The sequence below is a fragment of the Crotalus tigris genome, unplaced genomic scaffold (genome assembly GCF_016545835.1).
Source record: "Crotalus tigris isolate CLP2741 ecotype Arizona unplaced genomic scaffold, ASM1654583v1 scf7180000017833.3397121, whole genome shotgun sequence".
Lineage (NCBI taxonomy): Eukaryota > Metazoa > Chordata > Lepidosauria > Squamata > Viperidae > Crotalus > Crotalus tigris.
This window is the reverse complement of record NW_024096661.1, coordinates 860,836-878,534: the sequence shown is the minus strand read 5'-3', so window position 1 is coordinate 878,534 and position 17,699 is coordinate 860,836. Positions and strand designations below refer to the sequence as shown.

The 17,699-nt window shown below is 38.2% G+C and overlaps 1 protein-coding gene across 3 annotated transcripts; it reads right to left on the bottom strand.

The window, feature by feature from the left end:
- Positions 1 to 719: 719 nt before the first annotated feature.
- Positions 720 to 17,674, bottom strand: CFAP206 (cilia and flagella associated protein 206). 3 transcript variants are annotated; one of them, XM_039343080.1, is made up of 14 exons: positions 17,539 to 17,671; positions 17,266 to 17,382; positions 16,342 to 16,450; positions 15,550 to 15,633; positions 14,099 to 14,189; positions 10,607 to 10,795; positions 8,751 to 8,909; positions 7,969 to 8,177; positions 7,581 to 7,700; positions 5,012 to 5,210; positions 3,461 to 3,601; positions 2,949 to 3,142; positions 2,449 to 2,592; positions 720 to 1,006 (listed from the first exon to the last, which is right to left on the bottom strand). In XM_039343080.1, the coding sequence occupies exons 3-14, from the start codon at positions 16,447 to 16,449 to the stop codon at positions 776 to 778; spliced, it is 1,869 nt and encodes a 622-aa protein (XP_039199014.1). In that variant the 5' UTR covers position 16,450; positions 17,266 to 17,382; positions 17,539 to 17,671; the 3' UTR covers positions 720 to 775. The 3 variants fall into 3 exon arrangements, with proteins under 3 accessions (XP_039199014.1, XP_039199016.1, XP_039199015.1); XM_039343082.1 differs by lacking the exon at positions 2,449 to 2,592 and having other exon boundaries at positions 17,539 to 17,674; XM_039343081.1 differs by lacking the exon at positions 17,266 to 17,382 and having other exon boundaries at positions 17,539 to 17,674.
- Positions 17,675 to 17,699: the final 25 nt, after the last annotated feature.

Below are 17,699 nucleotides of genomic sequence, written 5' to 3'. Positions count from 1 at the left end.
ACATATATACACATATAAAGTCACTGTGGCATTCTGAGACTCTAAGGCCGGCCTGCACAACATGCAGCCCATCAGCATTCTTTAAAATTCTAAATTTGCTATTGCCAGACATCACTACCGCCAGAAAGGATCCATCACGCCCTGAAAGATATACTGGCAAGCACTTCCAACACCTGCAGGCCACACCAACACTTCCAACTCCAGCTCTGCTGCTGTGATAATCATCAAATCGCTGATCAGTGTGCCAATTATTCCTTTGTGCCCTGTGATCAATTATCAATGTGCTCCTTTCCTTGTGCCCCTTGTTCTAAGGACCAACAGTGTTACTAGCTAACTCCACTGAGACAATTAGAGCTATGTAATGCTATGAAGAGGGTTGAGGAAATGAAAAAGGTGTGCACAAAATGGATTTTTTAAAAGAAAACTAATCAATCACAGGCAAGAGATGGGAAGAAAAGGCAGAATATCTTAAGACAATAAGCAGCCTGAAAACTCAAGAATTAAATAATAAGCTTAAGTGTGATGGATGAGATGCAGTGTATCTTAGTTTATATTTGATAAAATTAAATTATCATTTAATACATTTAAGTTATCAGAGAGGGACAGGTCTGACCATGAATAATTTATGCTGCAGCTTATTACTGATATTTGTAGCTCCCCCCCCCGTTCCTATTCATGAAATGTATGTCCAACCTTCCAACCAAAAAATAGGAGACTCATTTACATTTTTAAATATTTTAATTTATGGAAATGTTTTTCACTTTAACCACAAAATTTATGTTTCATCAACAGCTCTAGTTAAATTCACTTTGGTCATACGAGTAGTTGGGGGTGTTCCTCCACGAAGACCAGCTAGGAAAATCTGTGGCTTCGGTACATTGCTACTGTTCTCTCGCTTAGTTTGTGTGCCAGAATCCTTCAACAAGTATACTTGGCTGCAATTGTCTCGTCTCATATGACTGAGGTTAGTTTGCATTGAGTGAGTTAGCTTCTGGCGCAAGTTAGCCTGATTACAGAAAAAGATATGCAACTAAGCAAAATCACACTCTTGAAATTATGTGGATTCACTGCATATTTTTAATGCTAGAATGACAGTAATTGAAAGCTAATATATATATGAAGAGATATAACTATAATAGACCTAGACCAGTGATGGCGAACCTTTTAGAGACTGAGTGCCCAAACTGCAACCCAAAACCCACTTATGAATTATTGAGTGCTGGGTGGATGTGGCCCATTGAGTGGGCATGGCCAATTGCGTGGGCGTGCCTGTGGTGGTAACGGCAGACTGGGTGGGACTAAAAAGTTCAATCAATCAATTCCAACTTTGCAAGATCTTTTTTTTTCTTGCAAGAAGTTGAATTGACTGATTGAACCGTTTTTTTTTTGTTTTTTTTTTTGGCACACGGCGGCGGAGGCCTAAAACAAAAAGGTTTTATAAAACCCAGCTGAAGGCCTAGGACTGGGGCGACGGCGCGCATGCCCACAGACAGGGCTCTGAGTGCCACCTCTGGCACCCGTGCCATAGGTTCGCCACCACTGATCTAGACTAATTAGATTGTTAATAGGAAATAATCATTTCAAGAAGACTTCTATCTGTTTTAAGATTAGGACAGTCTAGATTTTTCTCTTATAATGGTGACAGGGCAAAGGCAGAACAGGCATCTGTTTAATTCAGTCAAATGTCTATGAATTAAATTTTCAGCTGAACTATTATCTACTGGTAAATATAGATTCAAGAGCCTCATTCAATCTTCTCTAGTTTCCGGTTTAAAAATAAAGATTGACTTCATTCTTGAGAATTCATTGGCTTCTAAATGTACTGTACTATTTTGAATTAGGATAGCTTTCTTCTTACATATTAAAAAGAACAAGGGCAATTTATGCCATGTTAGTTTATTAAATGTATATCCTGCCTTTTCATTACAAAGACTTAAAAGCAGGTTTACTTTTTTAAAATAGTTAAAAATGAAAGTAGAATAAGAGCAAACAAGATGAGATCTTATGGAAAACTTACAGAAAATTGTTTTAAACTGGAACTTAAACACTGTTAAAATTAACATTTCAAACTTGAAATAAAACCTTCAGAGCTTCACATAGCTGCACATAGCTGCAGAGACTATTTCAATCATGGGGTATAAATAAATAAAAAGCCTGTTCTGCATACTGTATAAGTGATTATTCTCAACTTTTGTGGTTCACATTTCTTGCAAATAATAATCAGTCATGGGCCTGGCTTTATTGATTACAATACCAATAGGCCTTTTTTTCAAAAAAGACAAACTAGACAAAATAATCTGAACATTGTGTCTCGTATCTCAGGTTTTACCAGAACTAGATATTTTGTTCAACTGGAAAATTGGGAATTCCAGTAATTAACAGGCTACCTGAGATTGTGGGTCAAAAACTCTAGCCCTTTTAGTTCAATTATCAATCTAGGATACAGACCAGTTTGATGGCTTTTCTCCTCAACTCCCATTCATTCCACTCATAATTCTTCACAATTGTTGGTGGCAAAATGTGGGTGTCAGTCTGAGTACTGCTGTCACATTTTGAGATTGGCTGCAGTAAATGCTTGTCTTTAGCTCTAAACTGGAATAACAAGAAGAATAAAAATAAACTTAATGTTATTCTCAACCCTTCTCCTTAATTTTTGGACGAATGTCACAGAAACTCAATCTGATTTTTTTCAGAATATGTTTTTGGTGATTATGGCTCACTCTGCTTTCTTCTCATTAAGCATTACTGAGAAGAACATCAGTAAGTGATTGCTTAGCATATTTCAAGTTGGGAAATCTGCAGAGCTAAACACACTGCCAATAGTGCAGACATCACCGCTGCACCAAAGTTCCACCTTTGCTTTGAGAAATATCCTATTCAGCTTCCTAGAACATGTGTTTTCTAGCAGTACCTTTTTAAATCAATAATTGAAGAATAGAAAGGAGCACCTGAGAATAAGGAGCCAGGCATTCAAACTGATGGTGAAGCTCAAGCAGCTGAATAAGTTCTGCACATTCCTTTGCTTTTTCTGCTATCATCCTAATGTATTTATCTGGATTCTTGGCAAAAGTATACGCAGCTTCCTTAGAATTAAAAGAATAATATCTCTCCTTATGTTTCAAGACTCCAATAGAAGGATTTCCTACAAAATTAAAAGCACAAAAACATTCACTATACATATATCTAAACATAATTTTATTAACTTTTGAATTAAGAAAGCATGAATCTTTAAAAAAAAATCCCAAACTTTACATTGTGTTCCCCCTGCTCCCTGTTTTTCAGCTGCATTCTTAAAAGGGGAGAAAATAGGGAGATAGAGAGAAACTAATGCTAAATAGCATCATGAAGCAATTATGCTTCGTTCGTTGAATCTGAGAAGCGTCCTAGACCTAGATAACATTGTCTTCCATTTATAGCCATATATTATATTTAAAGCAAGAATTATCTATAGTTATTGTACCTGGGATGAGAAGGCCATCATTAACAGCAAAAGTGTATGCACAAAAACCATGATACTGAAGCAGCAGTTGGCTAAAATTAATTGTACTTTCTGGAAAGAACCATTCTTCTTTGACAAAATCAGCAGGATTTACTTTCTGATCTAAAGAGAATAGATTAAGAAGAATACAAATTAAAGTCTTAGCCAGTACAGGCCACCTAAGGGCTCGTAGTATTCCCTGGGATATACTCATCAGTGTCTCTGTGTGTTGAGTCTTCAAAAGAGATGTGTACAATAGTTCATAAATGAATCATTTCATGTGCAGAACAGCTAGCTTGGGCCCAAACTAAAACATATTTTGTCTGGATGCAGAACAAAAGAAGGCTCTTTTGCAAATGTGGATCAGAAGGAGACATAAGATTATAGAGGTAGACGGAATAGTGGGATCTGGCATCAGTGGCAACTAAGAGATGGAGGAAGGGAAGAAAAAGCATTAGGAAAACCAGGCAGTTGGCAGCTTGGTGGCATATACGGAGCTGAGAAACAGGCAGCTGCAGCAATGGAGCCTGAGGGGAGTAGAGAGAAAATTGGAGAAAATTAGGTAGAGCTGCTGGCAGCAAAGACTGAATGGAGGCAAAAAGGAAATATGCTAGGGAGAGGAAGTCTGGTATATTGTGCTGTACAAGGAGCTGCTGAGGGGAGAGATGGGGGCAAGAAGTAAACTCACTATGGAATCCCTACAGGTTTTCTTTTGGCCCAAACTCAGAGCATCAAAAGCTCCAGGGTTTTATTTTTGCTGAACCACGACTCATCTAGAACCTGAATGAAGGTGAATATACTGTCCCAGGATAATGTTGCAGATTGGATCCTGCATCATCTAGAACAGTTTGTGCTTGTTTTAGAACAGTGATGGCGAACCCTTTAGAGACCGAGGGCCCAAACTGCAACCCAAAACCCACTTATTTATTGCCGGGTGCCAGGTGGGTGTGGCTGACTGGGTGGGCATGGCTGGGGTGGGAGTGGCTAGCTCAATGATGCTTGTGGGGAGGGACATCTGTGGGGGCTGGGCAGGATTGGGGGAGATCCAGGGGGTCTCTGGTGGCTGGGGTGGTAGGCCGGAGGCTCGTCCTGCAGGGTGAGGCAAGGCAGGGAGGGGGTGCCAATTGCCATGGGGCAAGTCAAGGCATGGGCAAGGGCAGCTACTGCCTGACACCATCAGCCCCTGCACGCAGAGGCCAGCGAGGGTATGGGGCAGATGGTGTCCGTCAGCAGCCACAGCCTGCCAGCTGTCCTGCATCATGGCGAATTGCCCCCCTCTGAACAGCCCAGTCCGACCAAGACGGAGGGAAGGGAAGGCAGAGAACCAGTGGTTAAATGATTTGAAACCCACCACTGGTCACTTCCAAAGGCTGGTCACTCACTCTCCCACCAAAATCTGCTCCTTTTACAGGTTTCCCTCACCCCACCCAGCTCTCGGAGCTGTTCCTGGACTCAACTCCGCATTTTTTCCTCCAAACTTCACAGTTAAAAAATATGTAGCAGCTTAAGTTTTTATTTACTCCTTCTACTCACCAGCATTTTTTAGTAACCTTTCTTCATCAGTTTTGATAACAAGGCCTTCAAGAAGAGGTACTATCAACTCTTCAGGAAAGATAAGTGTGTGGCTTTCTAAGAACTGCTGGAGACTGACGGTCAAATTATTGAGGAAACTGAGCACCAATATTTCATCTTGAAAACTGGTCCAAAGGTTAGAAAGTCCAATAAATACAGGCTAGAAAGAAAAAGATACCTATAAAAATATGTTTCTATTATGGCTGCAAAACTCTATTGTCCATTTCTCAAAAGTATGCAGAATCTATACTGTATGCCCATCGTATATTATAAGGCAGGGGTCCCCAACGGGTAAAAAATATGAGCTGAAGATAGAAGATGCAGAACATGATTCAAGTTTTAGATTACAATCAGGAAACAGATAAGAATCATGAACATTTGCCAGGAGACAATTGCAATAATCTAAATAAGAAGCAGAGTCAGCATCAATAAAGTTACAGCCTCCCTATCAAATCCACTGGATTCAATACTCATCAAGTGAGTATCTGTGACTCTTGCTATAAGCACCTTAAAAGAACTCAGAGTTAGCGTATCACAGGGCAAGATATTGAAGCTGCAGACAAGATATATCTAGGATGTTAGAATGTTATAGCTTTAGTCTGGCAAGATACTGTCAATTAGAGGTAAGCAAATAAAGGATAGGACTTGACTGGATTTCTCTGTGTCGTCTTTGGGCTTGGGCCTGATGGTGGCCTTGCCTAACAACATGAGATTCAGTTCCAATTGCCATCTTAAATCAAGGACTAGTATTGTTTTTAATTTCAGTTAGCATATGGGAGTTGATGACTAAAGAAACTGAAATTAAATAAATAAGAACATAAAGGATGAACAAAATAGGAGCTAGAACTAATCACTGAAGGATATCTCCACTGCAAAAGAACTGGAAGACAATGAAGACTTGAACTAATTCAATGCTCAGCCAATTATATTCAGGGACCATAATCTAGACAACAATATCTGGTAATCAAAGTATTAAACACTGCCATTAGGACCCAAAAGACCAACATCAATGTAAGATGTTGGGCGTCACATGACCCCCATAGTATCAGTCACTACTCTGGACAGCACTACCTGAGTTGAATGACCTGCCCCAAACCTTTATTAACTGGACAAAGAAGGCCACTGGAAAACAAAGGAACAATTGTTAGAAGACAGTTGACTCAAAAACCTCAATAAAAACAGAAGCAGAGATACAGGCCAGTAAGTTTAATTAGTAATACTATAGTACTATAATTTAGCTATGCTAGCGTATTTGTAACAATTTTTAACAACACTGTACAGGTTGAGTTGTGCTGAGACATGTCTAAATATGAATCCAGTCTCTGCCTGCAGAACAATTCCTTGTCGGTCTGGTGCTGAGCTCACAATGAAAGTAGTTGAAGTGTATATTCTCTGTATTCAAGTTAAATATTTGATTGTAATGGTGTAATGCTTATTTGCAATGCTACAAAAGGGTGTAATTCATCAGAAACAAAAAAATTTTTGTGAATGAAGTTTGCCCAAAATGCTATGAAATTTATTTTGGTTGTAAAGTGGATAATCAGCATAAGAACTGGGGAATTGGGGCCCTCACATTTGTTGTATAACATGTGTTTAGAGGATTCACACCATATGCCGTTCTCTTTTTTTATGATTGGAGGAAGCCCTCCAAAATTATATCTCTGCCTAAAAAGCACAATAGGAATCCCTTCTAAAAGAAAGCATGCTACAAAAATACCAGTTTACCATCTGGAACGAGGGCCTGTCCCACATAATGATGAGTTTCCTGTACCAAGGTCTCCAGAAAATGTGATGTTTCGTTTTCCCATCTCCTTTCCACATCAAACTTGGGCTTATGAAAAACTCAGTAAAAGCAATGACTAAAACAGGAATTGGATTCAGTTATTTGAGGAATACATTTCCCAGGTTAGTGATGCTAAATTTAAGGAAGATATTTCTGTAGCTCCTTGGATTTAAAAAAAAATGGATAAAACCCAACCAATTGGACACACTTGATGAAGCACTAAGCGAGACTGAAAATGCTTCATGGCAATTATTCAAAAGCACCTGTAAAAAAAATATTTTTTAGGGAAATTATAAAGCAGAAAGCTATTGCAAAATAGTGAGAGATTTTCTGTTGTCGTACCAAGCTGTGCAATGTAACATGTCATTGAAAGTTCATTTCTCAGACTCTCATTTGGATCTTTTCCCTGACAACCTCAGGGCAGTCGGTGACAAGCACAGGGAATGATTTCATTAGAACTTTTCGAACACAGGAAAGCGTCACAAAGGCAAGTGGAGACTTGGTATGCTGGCTGACTACTGCTAGATTTTGGGGGGAGATATTCTTAGAGTGAAATTCAGCAGAAAATCAGCAGAAAATCAAACATGGCTTCTTTTAGGTAACAGTTTTCTGCTTTTAATTAACTTTTAAATATAGGCTACTATCCAAGTAAAGTTGTGTGTCACTCAAAAAACCTTGCCAGACAGATTGGGTAAATCTATCAACTGGTAAATAAAAGCTTATCATTTCAGAAATTCAGAAACTTACATAAACGAGAGAGGTGGGCACTGCTGTTTTTGACTTAACAATGTTGTTGACCTGTTCCATCTCAGCTGCAAATTCCTTTTGCATCATTTCAACTTCTTGTGCACATGTGATGATGTCAGACTGAAAATATATGTTAAAGGCAGGTGGCAGATATTAAATTTGTAGGAAATTATAAAAGTTGTATCGAGTTGCTTAATAAACAAAACATACTTGGTAGACTGGACTATTTCATTTAAAAAAGAGAGAGAGAGAGAACATGCTAGCTTTTAAATGTCGTACATTCTTATTTCAGCTAAAAAGTGATTTGTCATCACTCCAGTTTTGCCCCCCCCTTCACCAAGAGAGTTTTAGCTACGTTGAAAGTTTGCAACACATAATGGAACCTTACCAGAATGAGGCAAAGGAAAGCTTCATGTTGTCTGACATTGTAGAGTGCTTCTTTCAACATTGTTTCCCTGAGTTCTATTTCACCATTTTGACTCTGGTGCATCATTTCAATTAAGGCCGTGTATCGGTAGGCTAGCTGTTGGGAAGCGTGCAGTTCAATGTCTATATGGTGGCTGGCTGCTGGGATAGCTTCATTCAGAATCGCCGGCACTGTTGACACACAATTTACCTCAATGTTTCATTTCTATAATTAGCAAAATACATTTTCCTCACATGCCCAGGTCTAAATTATTATCCTGAGAGCTAAAGCACTGTCCATCCCTTTTTAGGTGTACACTTGGGCTTTTGAGAAGTCCTTTCTTCTATAGCCTCCTACATGCTTCACGTGTCTCCAAAAGTTGAGGAGATTCTTCAATAATGTCTACAACAAACATAAAAGTTTCAGTATGAAAGAGAAAAATCACACATTGGTGAATGTACAGAAGGACTTCAGGTACATCCACAGACCTCCTTGGATCATGCTTTAAGTCAATTAGACACAAATAAGAAATATTCTACCAATTTTTCTATCTTTGAAAAAATTATGACCAGATTGCTCTGGAGGATATTCAGAGAAAAATAACCTCATTGGGGGTGGGGAGGAATTAAAGGTAATTGTCACTTGAAGCAACTCTCCTGAAGTTCTTAAACAATTCTGAGCAGGCTGAAACATTTCTGACATGTTCCAAGGTAGGTTAGATATGTATGTTCTGCAGCTACATTGGTAAATAGGTATTCACTTACAGTCATCAATGCCTTCACCACCTTTCCCACAGTCTTTGTTGAACAATCGAATTCCCGTGACAATCATGGTAAGTTCTTTCAATTGCTGCTCTTTCTCTTTTTTACCGAGAGAGAGGAAAGCCGCAAGCTCTGTTTGAGGAAATACACTCTGCAGGGCAGCTGGTAAAATATTAAATATGCAAACAGTCAGATCATGAAAAAAACACTGACTTCCAAGGGAGAACAGTAATGCCTGTTTGGAAACAGACCATCTCTCATCTCTGCGCTATGCCTAGCACAATGTAATTCTTGCTCATTTTTGAGTTCTGCTATTGAAATGCTGCAAACTTCTGTGGGATTTTAACATTTTTAATGTTTAATATGTGGAGCTTCAGAAAAAAATAGTTAAGTAGCTATTATTTCATTGCACAAATGTAAAGACAAGCTTGGAAAGTTGTCGGTATAGCAATTGTCCTACTGCCTAGAAAAATCCTTTCTGTGGATACTGTGAATATTTTGCATAGAATTTTGCTGATAAAATCACTCATATTTGCTATAAACTTGATTGCACATGGGCAGACTCCTTGGTGATAACTAAGGTATTTTCTTGTCATATCTGGGATTCCTTTCATTTTATAGTTTCAAGGAGATGGATAAGGTACTGTCTAGGTTGACGCCTAACTATTTATTCTTTGGACCCCTGTTCATCCTGGTTATTATAAGGATCAAGAGGAAAGATAATCATTTTGGGAGGTTGTCAACATTTCCTTGGGGAAGGGTAGAAATATCAAAACTGAAAACCTCTGAAAAAGTCACCCTTGGATCCAGGACTTTCAGATAATTCTAATCCAATTCTGAGCATTCTTGCTAAGATGAGGTACTTGTGAAGGATGTTAAGTTAGTGACAATGGACCAACTTCACAATACCATGGAAGCAGACTATTTAAAACCTTTTCAGTGATAGTTTAGACTAGAATATGCAAGAGACTTTTTGTCACTTTTATGGACGGTCTACACCAAGACCTCAGTGAAGGTCAGATCTCCTTCTGGTTCTGTTTGATCCTTCAGCAGGTTTCTTTCTGGACTGTAGTGGATTTGATCCTTTCTGACAGGATGGTTTCAGTCTGGGATAATAGGAATCAAGAGCTTAACCTGATGGCCTCTGATATGCAAGATGCTACAGAGGTTGGTCCTCCCTTCTTTGCTCTTTAACTTCTCTATGAAACTACCAGGAGAAGTCACACAATAGTTTAGAGGTGCAGTATCCTCCATTTGCTATTAATTGAATCAGTGGTGATGAGACAGCTGGCTACTAGAAGTCATCCTCACTGGCTGTAATTGGGGTCAGGAATTCCATCACTAAGAGAGGAGATCATAAGTCGCAACATCATATGATCCTGCTGGCTTATGGGTCATAATGCCCCATGGTCACATAATCGCCATTTGGTCCCTCCTGCCAGCTTCTCCACTGACTTTGCTTATCAGAAGCTGCATATTAAGACAGGAGTACCTAGACCACCTTAGAATGTAGTGGTCCGCACTGTCACAATATGAAACAATTTTCAGTTTTTCCGAAAGCAACTAGAGAGGGTGAGAATAGCTTCTTTGTGGCTGTTGCAATGCAAGGGGAGGCATTCTCGTGTCTTATTCTGTTACATACAGGCATATGTGAATATGTGGATAGATAGGATAGAGAAAGAGACAGAGGAAGAGGCAGAGGCAAAGACAACCTTTAATGTTTCCAGCTTAAGCTGAAGGACAGGATTAAAAGTGATATTTATTTTATTCTAATATCTCCTTGAGTAACCACCGTAGTAAAATCACTATATGCAATATTACTAAAAAACTATAATATTATATTTGGACATTTTACTAACCAGTTGCCTCTCTAATGACTTTGATGTCTGTAGGAGATCCAAGGCCGGAGCGTAGCAGCACATAGCTGACAATCTTTCGATAGACACTTTCTAATTCTTCTCGGGTACGAGCTCGATTATCAGTAATTTCTCTACACACAGGAGCAAGCCTTGAGTCCAGAACACGATGCTGTTCCTTAATTAACTCAACTAAGAGAAAGCACAAAACCATTGAAAGCTATTCCCATCTCTACTATTAAGCTGTAAGTTAATGTGTCATGATAGATTTTATCGGAGAGACTTTCTCCCACTGGACTCAGCCTCCTGCAGTTACACTTTCAATTCAAATCACAGAGACAGCAAAGGGCTATAATAGAGAGACAAAATATACTTTCAGTACAGTATAGCTAAGTAAAAGTTCCCATATTGTAACATACTCAAATCCTCCCACATATTCATTTTGCTACAATACTACTGTAATCCTACCAAATTATCCTAATCACACAGTAGGGTTGCTCCCTGAGTTAAAAACAGACTGAATAACATTTTACAACTGGCAATTACACATAACCAATTTATCGGATCATTGGAATAAAATGTGTCTGTTTTATCAATTTGGTAAGGATAGATGGGATAGATAGATGGGAGTACCAGATCATCTTATTTGTCTCTTGAGAAACCTATATGCGGGTCAAGAAGCAACAGTGAGAACTGGACACGGAACCACTGATTGGTTCAAAATTGGAAAAGGAGTCCGGCAAAGCTATATACTGTCGCCCTGCCTATTTAATTTATATGCAGAGCACCTCGTGAGAAAGGCAGGGCTAGATGAATCAAAAGTTGGAATTAAGATTGCCGGGAGAAACATCAACAACCTAAGATATGCAGATGATACCACTCTAACGGCAGAAAGTGAAGAAGAACTAAAGAGCCTCTTGATGAGGGCAAAGAAGGAGAGTGCAAAAGTTGGCTTGAAACTCAACATTAAGAAAACCAAGATCATAGCATCTGGCCCTCTCAATTCCTGGCAAATAGATGGGGAAGAAATGGCGGTAGTGACAGATTTTATCTTCCTGGGCTACAAGATCACAGATGGGGACTGCAGCCAAGAAATTAAAAGACGCTTGCTCCTGGGGAGGAAAGCTATGGCAAATCTAGACAGCATATTAAAAAGCAGAGACATCACCCTGCCAACAAAAGTACGTATAGTCCAAGCCATGGTTTTCTCAGTTGCAATGTATGGCTGTGAAAGTTGGACCATAAGAAAGGCTGAGCGCCAAAGAATTGATGCCTTTGAACTATGGTGCTGGAAAAGACTCCTGCGAGTCCCCTGGACTGCAAGGAGATCAAACCAGTCAGTCCTAGAGGAGGTCAACCCTGACTGCTCTTTAGAAGGTCAGTTCCTGAAGTTGAAACTCAAATACTTTGGACACCTAATGAGAAGGAAGGACTCAATGGAGAAGAGCCTAATGCTGGGAAAGATTGAGGGCAATAGAAGAAAGGGACAACAGAGAATGAGGTGGCTGGATGGAGTCACGGAAGCAGTAGGCATGAGCTTAAATGGACTCCAGAAGATGGTAGAGGACAGGAAGGCCTGGAGGAACGTTGTCCATGGGGTTGCGATGGGTCGGACACGACTTCGCAACTAACAACAACAACAAAGGATAGATGTTCAGGTGTGGTGGCTCAGTAGCTTTTTTTTTTTATTGAAAATTTTTAGGTTTTACAAAAAGAAAAGATTCCCCTCCCCCACACCCTCCCACCCCTCCCCTACCCTCCCCCAATCTTCCCAGAGCTGAATGCAGGCTTAATTAAAAAAAATTTTAAAAAAATCTTGAAACACTTATAAACCATAAACAAATCTAAATACGTTAATTAAACAAATTATAAAATAATTAACAACAATATATAAAAAAAATACAAGAAGAAAGAAAAGAAAAAACAGAAAAAGAAAAAATAAAATAAAAAAATAAAAATAAAAGAAAATATCTAAGAAATATCTTAAACTTTAATTATAAATTATTCAAAAACTAAGTAATATTTTTTTATATCCAACTTATATTGTATGAAATCTATCCATCTTTTCCATACCAGAAGATACTTCTCCTGCGATTGATCTTTCAAGAAAGCCAAAATCTTTGCCATTTCCGCCAAATAAGAAACTTTAAAAAACCACTCTTGCAATGTAGGCAAAGATTCCTTCTTCCAACATTGCCCTACTAACAACCTGGCCGCTGTAATTAAATTTAACATCAATATAATCTCTTTACTGTCACAATCAGAAACAATACCTAACAAAAACAATTGTGGGGTAAATTTTATCCTTCTTCTGAAAATTCTTTGAATATTCCACCATATTTTAATCTAAAAAGCTTTTATATTTTTACATAACCACCAGATATGGTAATAAGTAGCATCCGAACATCCACATCTCCAACATTTAGGCTGCAAGTCAGGATACATACGAGACATTTTTTGTGGATCAAGGTGCCATCTGTAAAAGGCTCAGTAGCTTTAAAAGATCAGAGAAGGTCTATACTCTGGCAGTTTGAGCCTTACCACCATGTGATGGAGTAAGCTCCCATCACTTGCCTCAGCTCCTGCCAACATAGTAGTTTGAAAACATGTAAATGCAAGTAAATAAATAGGTACCGTGTTTCACTATGCACTGCAGCATAGTGTCATGCTGGCTACATGACTGTGGAAATGTCTTTGGACAGTGCTGGCTAAAGTGGCTTAAAGTAACGGAGATGAGCATCTCCCCCTAAAATTGACTATGACTAATGGAGTAAAACCCACAGAGACATCTTTCCCTTTATAATGTTTTCAGGATTTCAAGACTATGAATCTAATGCTAGAAAAGTATAGGTTGGTTATCTTGAAGACATTTAATTTCTAACTTCCTTGTTTTCATTTGTGCATGTGATTGTGTATTACAGTATTTAATTTTACTCTTTTACTCTCCCTATTAATATTATAAATATTTGGATAAACAAAAATGAAGGTTTTACTAGGTAAGAAGACCTATTAAAATCTAAATTTTATCTAAGCATGAATGAGAATGCATTACAGGTAGTCCTCGACTTACAACAGTGACCTTGCAAAGTTACAACGGCACTGAAAAAAGTGATTTGTGACCATTTTTCACACTTATGTCCATTGCAGCATCCCTGTGGTCACATGATCAAAGTTCAGATGCTTGGCAGCTGACTCATATTTACCAGTATGATGGTTGCAGTGTCCCGGGGTCATGTGATCCCCTTTTGCGACCTTCTGACAAGCAAAGTCAATGGGGGAAGCCAGAGTCACTTAACAAACGTGCTTCTAACTTAACAACTGCAGTGATTCTTTTAACAACTGTGGCAAGAAAGGTTTTAAAATGGGGCAAAATTCACTTTAACAAACATCTCACTTAGTAGCAGAAATTTTGGGTTTGATTGTGGTGGTAACTCGAGGTCTACTTGTACCAGAGTAATATATTCACAATATACAACTTTGCCACAAATCACTTACCTCGATTTGTGTAGTTCATATCAAAATAAACTTGCATCTTAATTGTGTTCAAGGATGGATTTTTAACATCAAGAAGTCTGTCAACACAAAGCTGAAAAGAGACACTGTGGAAATAAGTCATTTCAAGCTACCTTGCAAATGATGAAAACAGTATTTTCCTAGATACAGAAACATTTATTAATCGCTTGGCCCAAGGTTTATATACTGGAATCAAATACTATCATTCCAATGGAAATACAAGGCAAATCTCATATATTATATCTGCATGCTGCTGATATATTGTTTTGGTAAAAAAGAAACCTAGTTCATGAGTACAACACTATAGGACATCTTGGATAAATCTCATAAAATCAACACAATATACTGTATTATTGTATTTTATTATTAGTGCTCTTACTATTACGTATCAGCTTCTTCTTTTTACTAAAGCAGGCAAGAATTATAAGGAAAATCTCATGTAACTTTTAAGTCCTTCAACACACTCAAACTTCTAGCAAGACAAGTTCCATCTGCCTTAAAACAGTTCTACTTCATTTGGAAATTTACGTCTTCATTCTTTGGATATCCCACACAGGTCAGAAAGGCTGAAGCTTGATTTGTGTAGTTACTTTTAGAAATTTGTATGAGGATGATTTTTAAATTCAAAGCATTATGGTCGAAAACACTGAATGTAACATATTAATCACATTTTCATTACATTTTTTACACACAGACCTGGTCCTGAGGAACAGTAGGGATAGTTCCAATGTATAGTTAGAAAATAATCTAATAACTGATTGATATCAGATTATTTTAAGAAGAAATTGTAATGATACTGCAACATTGTACTTCCTCCCTCTTTCTGTCATAAAGTCATCTGCAAATATTTGCTCTTCCTTCTCTTAGCTGTGACAGATGTTGCTGGGCTGGTTCGCTCATGAGGCAACATATGTCTTCTTTATAACCTTATTTTTCTTCAGAGCAACTTGCTTGGTTGATAATGAAGGGGGTTGGCCACTTGTTCATGTAGCTCAAACTGGCTTCCTCTTTTGTGCAGCTCTTTCACAATCTGTCAAGGATTCTCTTGATCTTGCACTGGGATGCTAGTACTGCCTATGGACTACTCACATCTCACTACAATGAGTATATGGGTCTTCTGGTTAGGACTGTCCCCTTTCCTCCAAAGCTTCTGGCTACAACTTAGCCAATCACAGCTGACAGCTGACACTACTCCTGGTAATCTCTAAGGGATGAAGGACTTGTGAAGGGAAGAGACTTGTAAAGGGATGATGACAGAGTCGGGAATCTCACATCCAAACTTGCATAAATTCAAAGTCCCATAATTTTTAATTTTTAGGAATAATTTTATGCCGGTGCATCACTCCCAAGAATAAAAAGGGTTATATGTTTTTGTTGGACATATATAAAATCGAACAGAATCCTTTTGCATAAGTTCCACACCAGGTATTTACCTGAATAAGTTTCTGTACATCAGCCTTTGTTAGAGTTTTATCTACATTAAATCCATTCTTTGGATCCAGTACAACAGCTTTCACCTATAAAATGATGAAGGAGCTTCCTTATTAATTTGTTTCCTTTCCACTTATTTAGGATTAAAGAGTACTTAGCAATGCCTAATTTAAATTTTACATTTAAATCTTATATTTAATTTAACAAGATTCAACACCAGTGCAGTAATTTTATGTTTGCACCGTAACAAGGTCTAAGATTAATAAATGATGGTTTCATCACTAGATTAGAATCATGAGAAAAAAGATGAAGCTATATTGTGTCACTGGTTGATAGGAGCAAGTATCATATTTTATTCCTTAATCAATGATGAAAACTTTAAATTGCTGTCACTATTTCCCCATACTGAGAGCCACATTCAGCTTAGAAGTTGGGAGGCCATGAATTCTATTCTTTGGCACAGAAGCCAGATGGATGACTTTGGGTCAGTTATTTTCTCTTCCCTAAATGGGAATTTGAAAAATATCTATCTACCAACTCCCACTGGATCAAATATTAGATTAAGGTCCATAATCTTCAATGAAGAGGACTTCATCCTGTAGTGAATTAATTCAGGATACTAATATTAACTTTTTAAAAACAATATATTTAAACATTTATGTAATTTAATGTCTTCTATACGGTCCCAGCACACGGTCCCAGCACACCACTCAAAAACCAGGTAGGCGCCTCTAGTTAAAAATAGCTAAACGCCCCAAATTTAAATAGACAAGATTCATTATTTATGCCATTACCATGAATGCTACCAGAGTTTCTGTTACATTTTGTCCGTTTATTGCACATTCTTGCCCTATTTCACGGATGATGTTCTTGATGACATTTTCAGCTTGAGAGTGAGCCATTCTGCAGCAATAAAAAAGGAAGATGGACATTTGTCATATTAATATTTTCAAACTTGCTTTTATTGACAATACTGCACATTTAAAGTCCCCCAACCTATCAAACTTTCAAGGATATCCTAGCAAAAAAAAACAAAAAAAACCAGCATTATTAATGGCCATCAAGAAAACTGATCAGAAAAGTCTACCCAAAGAGCTTGTTTGTTGTATAAAGCTTGTCATACCAAGCAGACAATGGCTTGATACTCTGACAATTTAAGAATTGTAGTACCACGCAAGATACTGTATTTCCAACTCAATCTTTTATATCTCCAACTGCTGAGGGAGTTTACCTATCCAAAGTCCTAGAAAGATGGATCAACAACCTGCATCCATACATTGTGATTTCAACATTTTGGGCATCATATCACAATAGTAGTGTTGCTGCCAGTATCAGCAGAAAGCCAACGACCTAAGCAAGTGAAGGGATGCTTAGCAAGTGATGAAGTGATCTTCGTCAATGCTACCCATAGATTAACTCTTACTTCATGTCTTCCAATGCCCTTTTCTCCATTTAACTAGCTTTTAAAAATAATTCTAGTTAACTAATTAAAACTAATTTTAACTAACAGATTTGATCACTTATTTCTAAACCCAAAAGAGTTAATTAAATGAATTCTTATGGTTCATCTACAGTTGCAGTATTAGTGTAGGATGTTTACAATACAGTATCCACCCAGAACACTGTTAAAATATCAAAACATTATGATTTCAGATTTCTGATTTAGTAATCAAAAAAACATGCGCAAAATTTATAGCATGGCACTTCCAATTTCGTACCACGATGTTTCTAACAATGTAGATTAAGACCATTTATTTTCTGCTTCCTCGTTGTTCTCACTGCCCACTTCCCAAATCCATGACACGTGCAATGCAGCAACTTTGTTAGCTTCCCACCTGAAAAATCAAAGATGGAGCATTCAGATGATCTATAGGTGGGAAACTAAGGGTTATTTATTCACTTACAGAAGTTCTTTTTTTAACCACTCTGACGAAACCACGATTCCCCCCCACCCCAGAGGAAGGTCAGGCGGAATTACTTTCCACTCCTACCTTCTCCACGATCAATTATTCCGTCTTTTCCATTCGGCAGGAGCAACCCTCTTTCCCAAGAAGCGTGTTGATCCGTGAACCAATCCTTCATTTCCATGGAGATCGCAGACTCTAGCCAATGTCCTTTCAGATAGCCCCGAATGAAGGGCGGGGCTAAACGA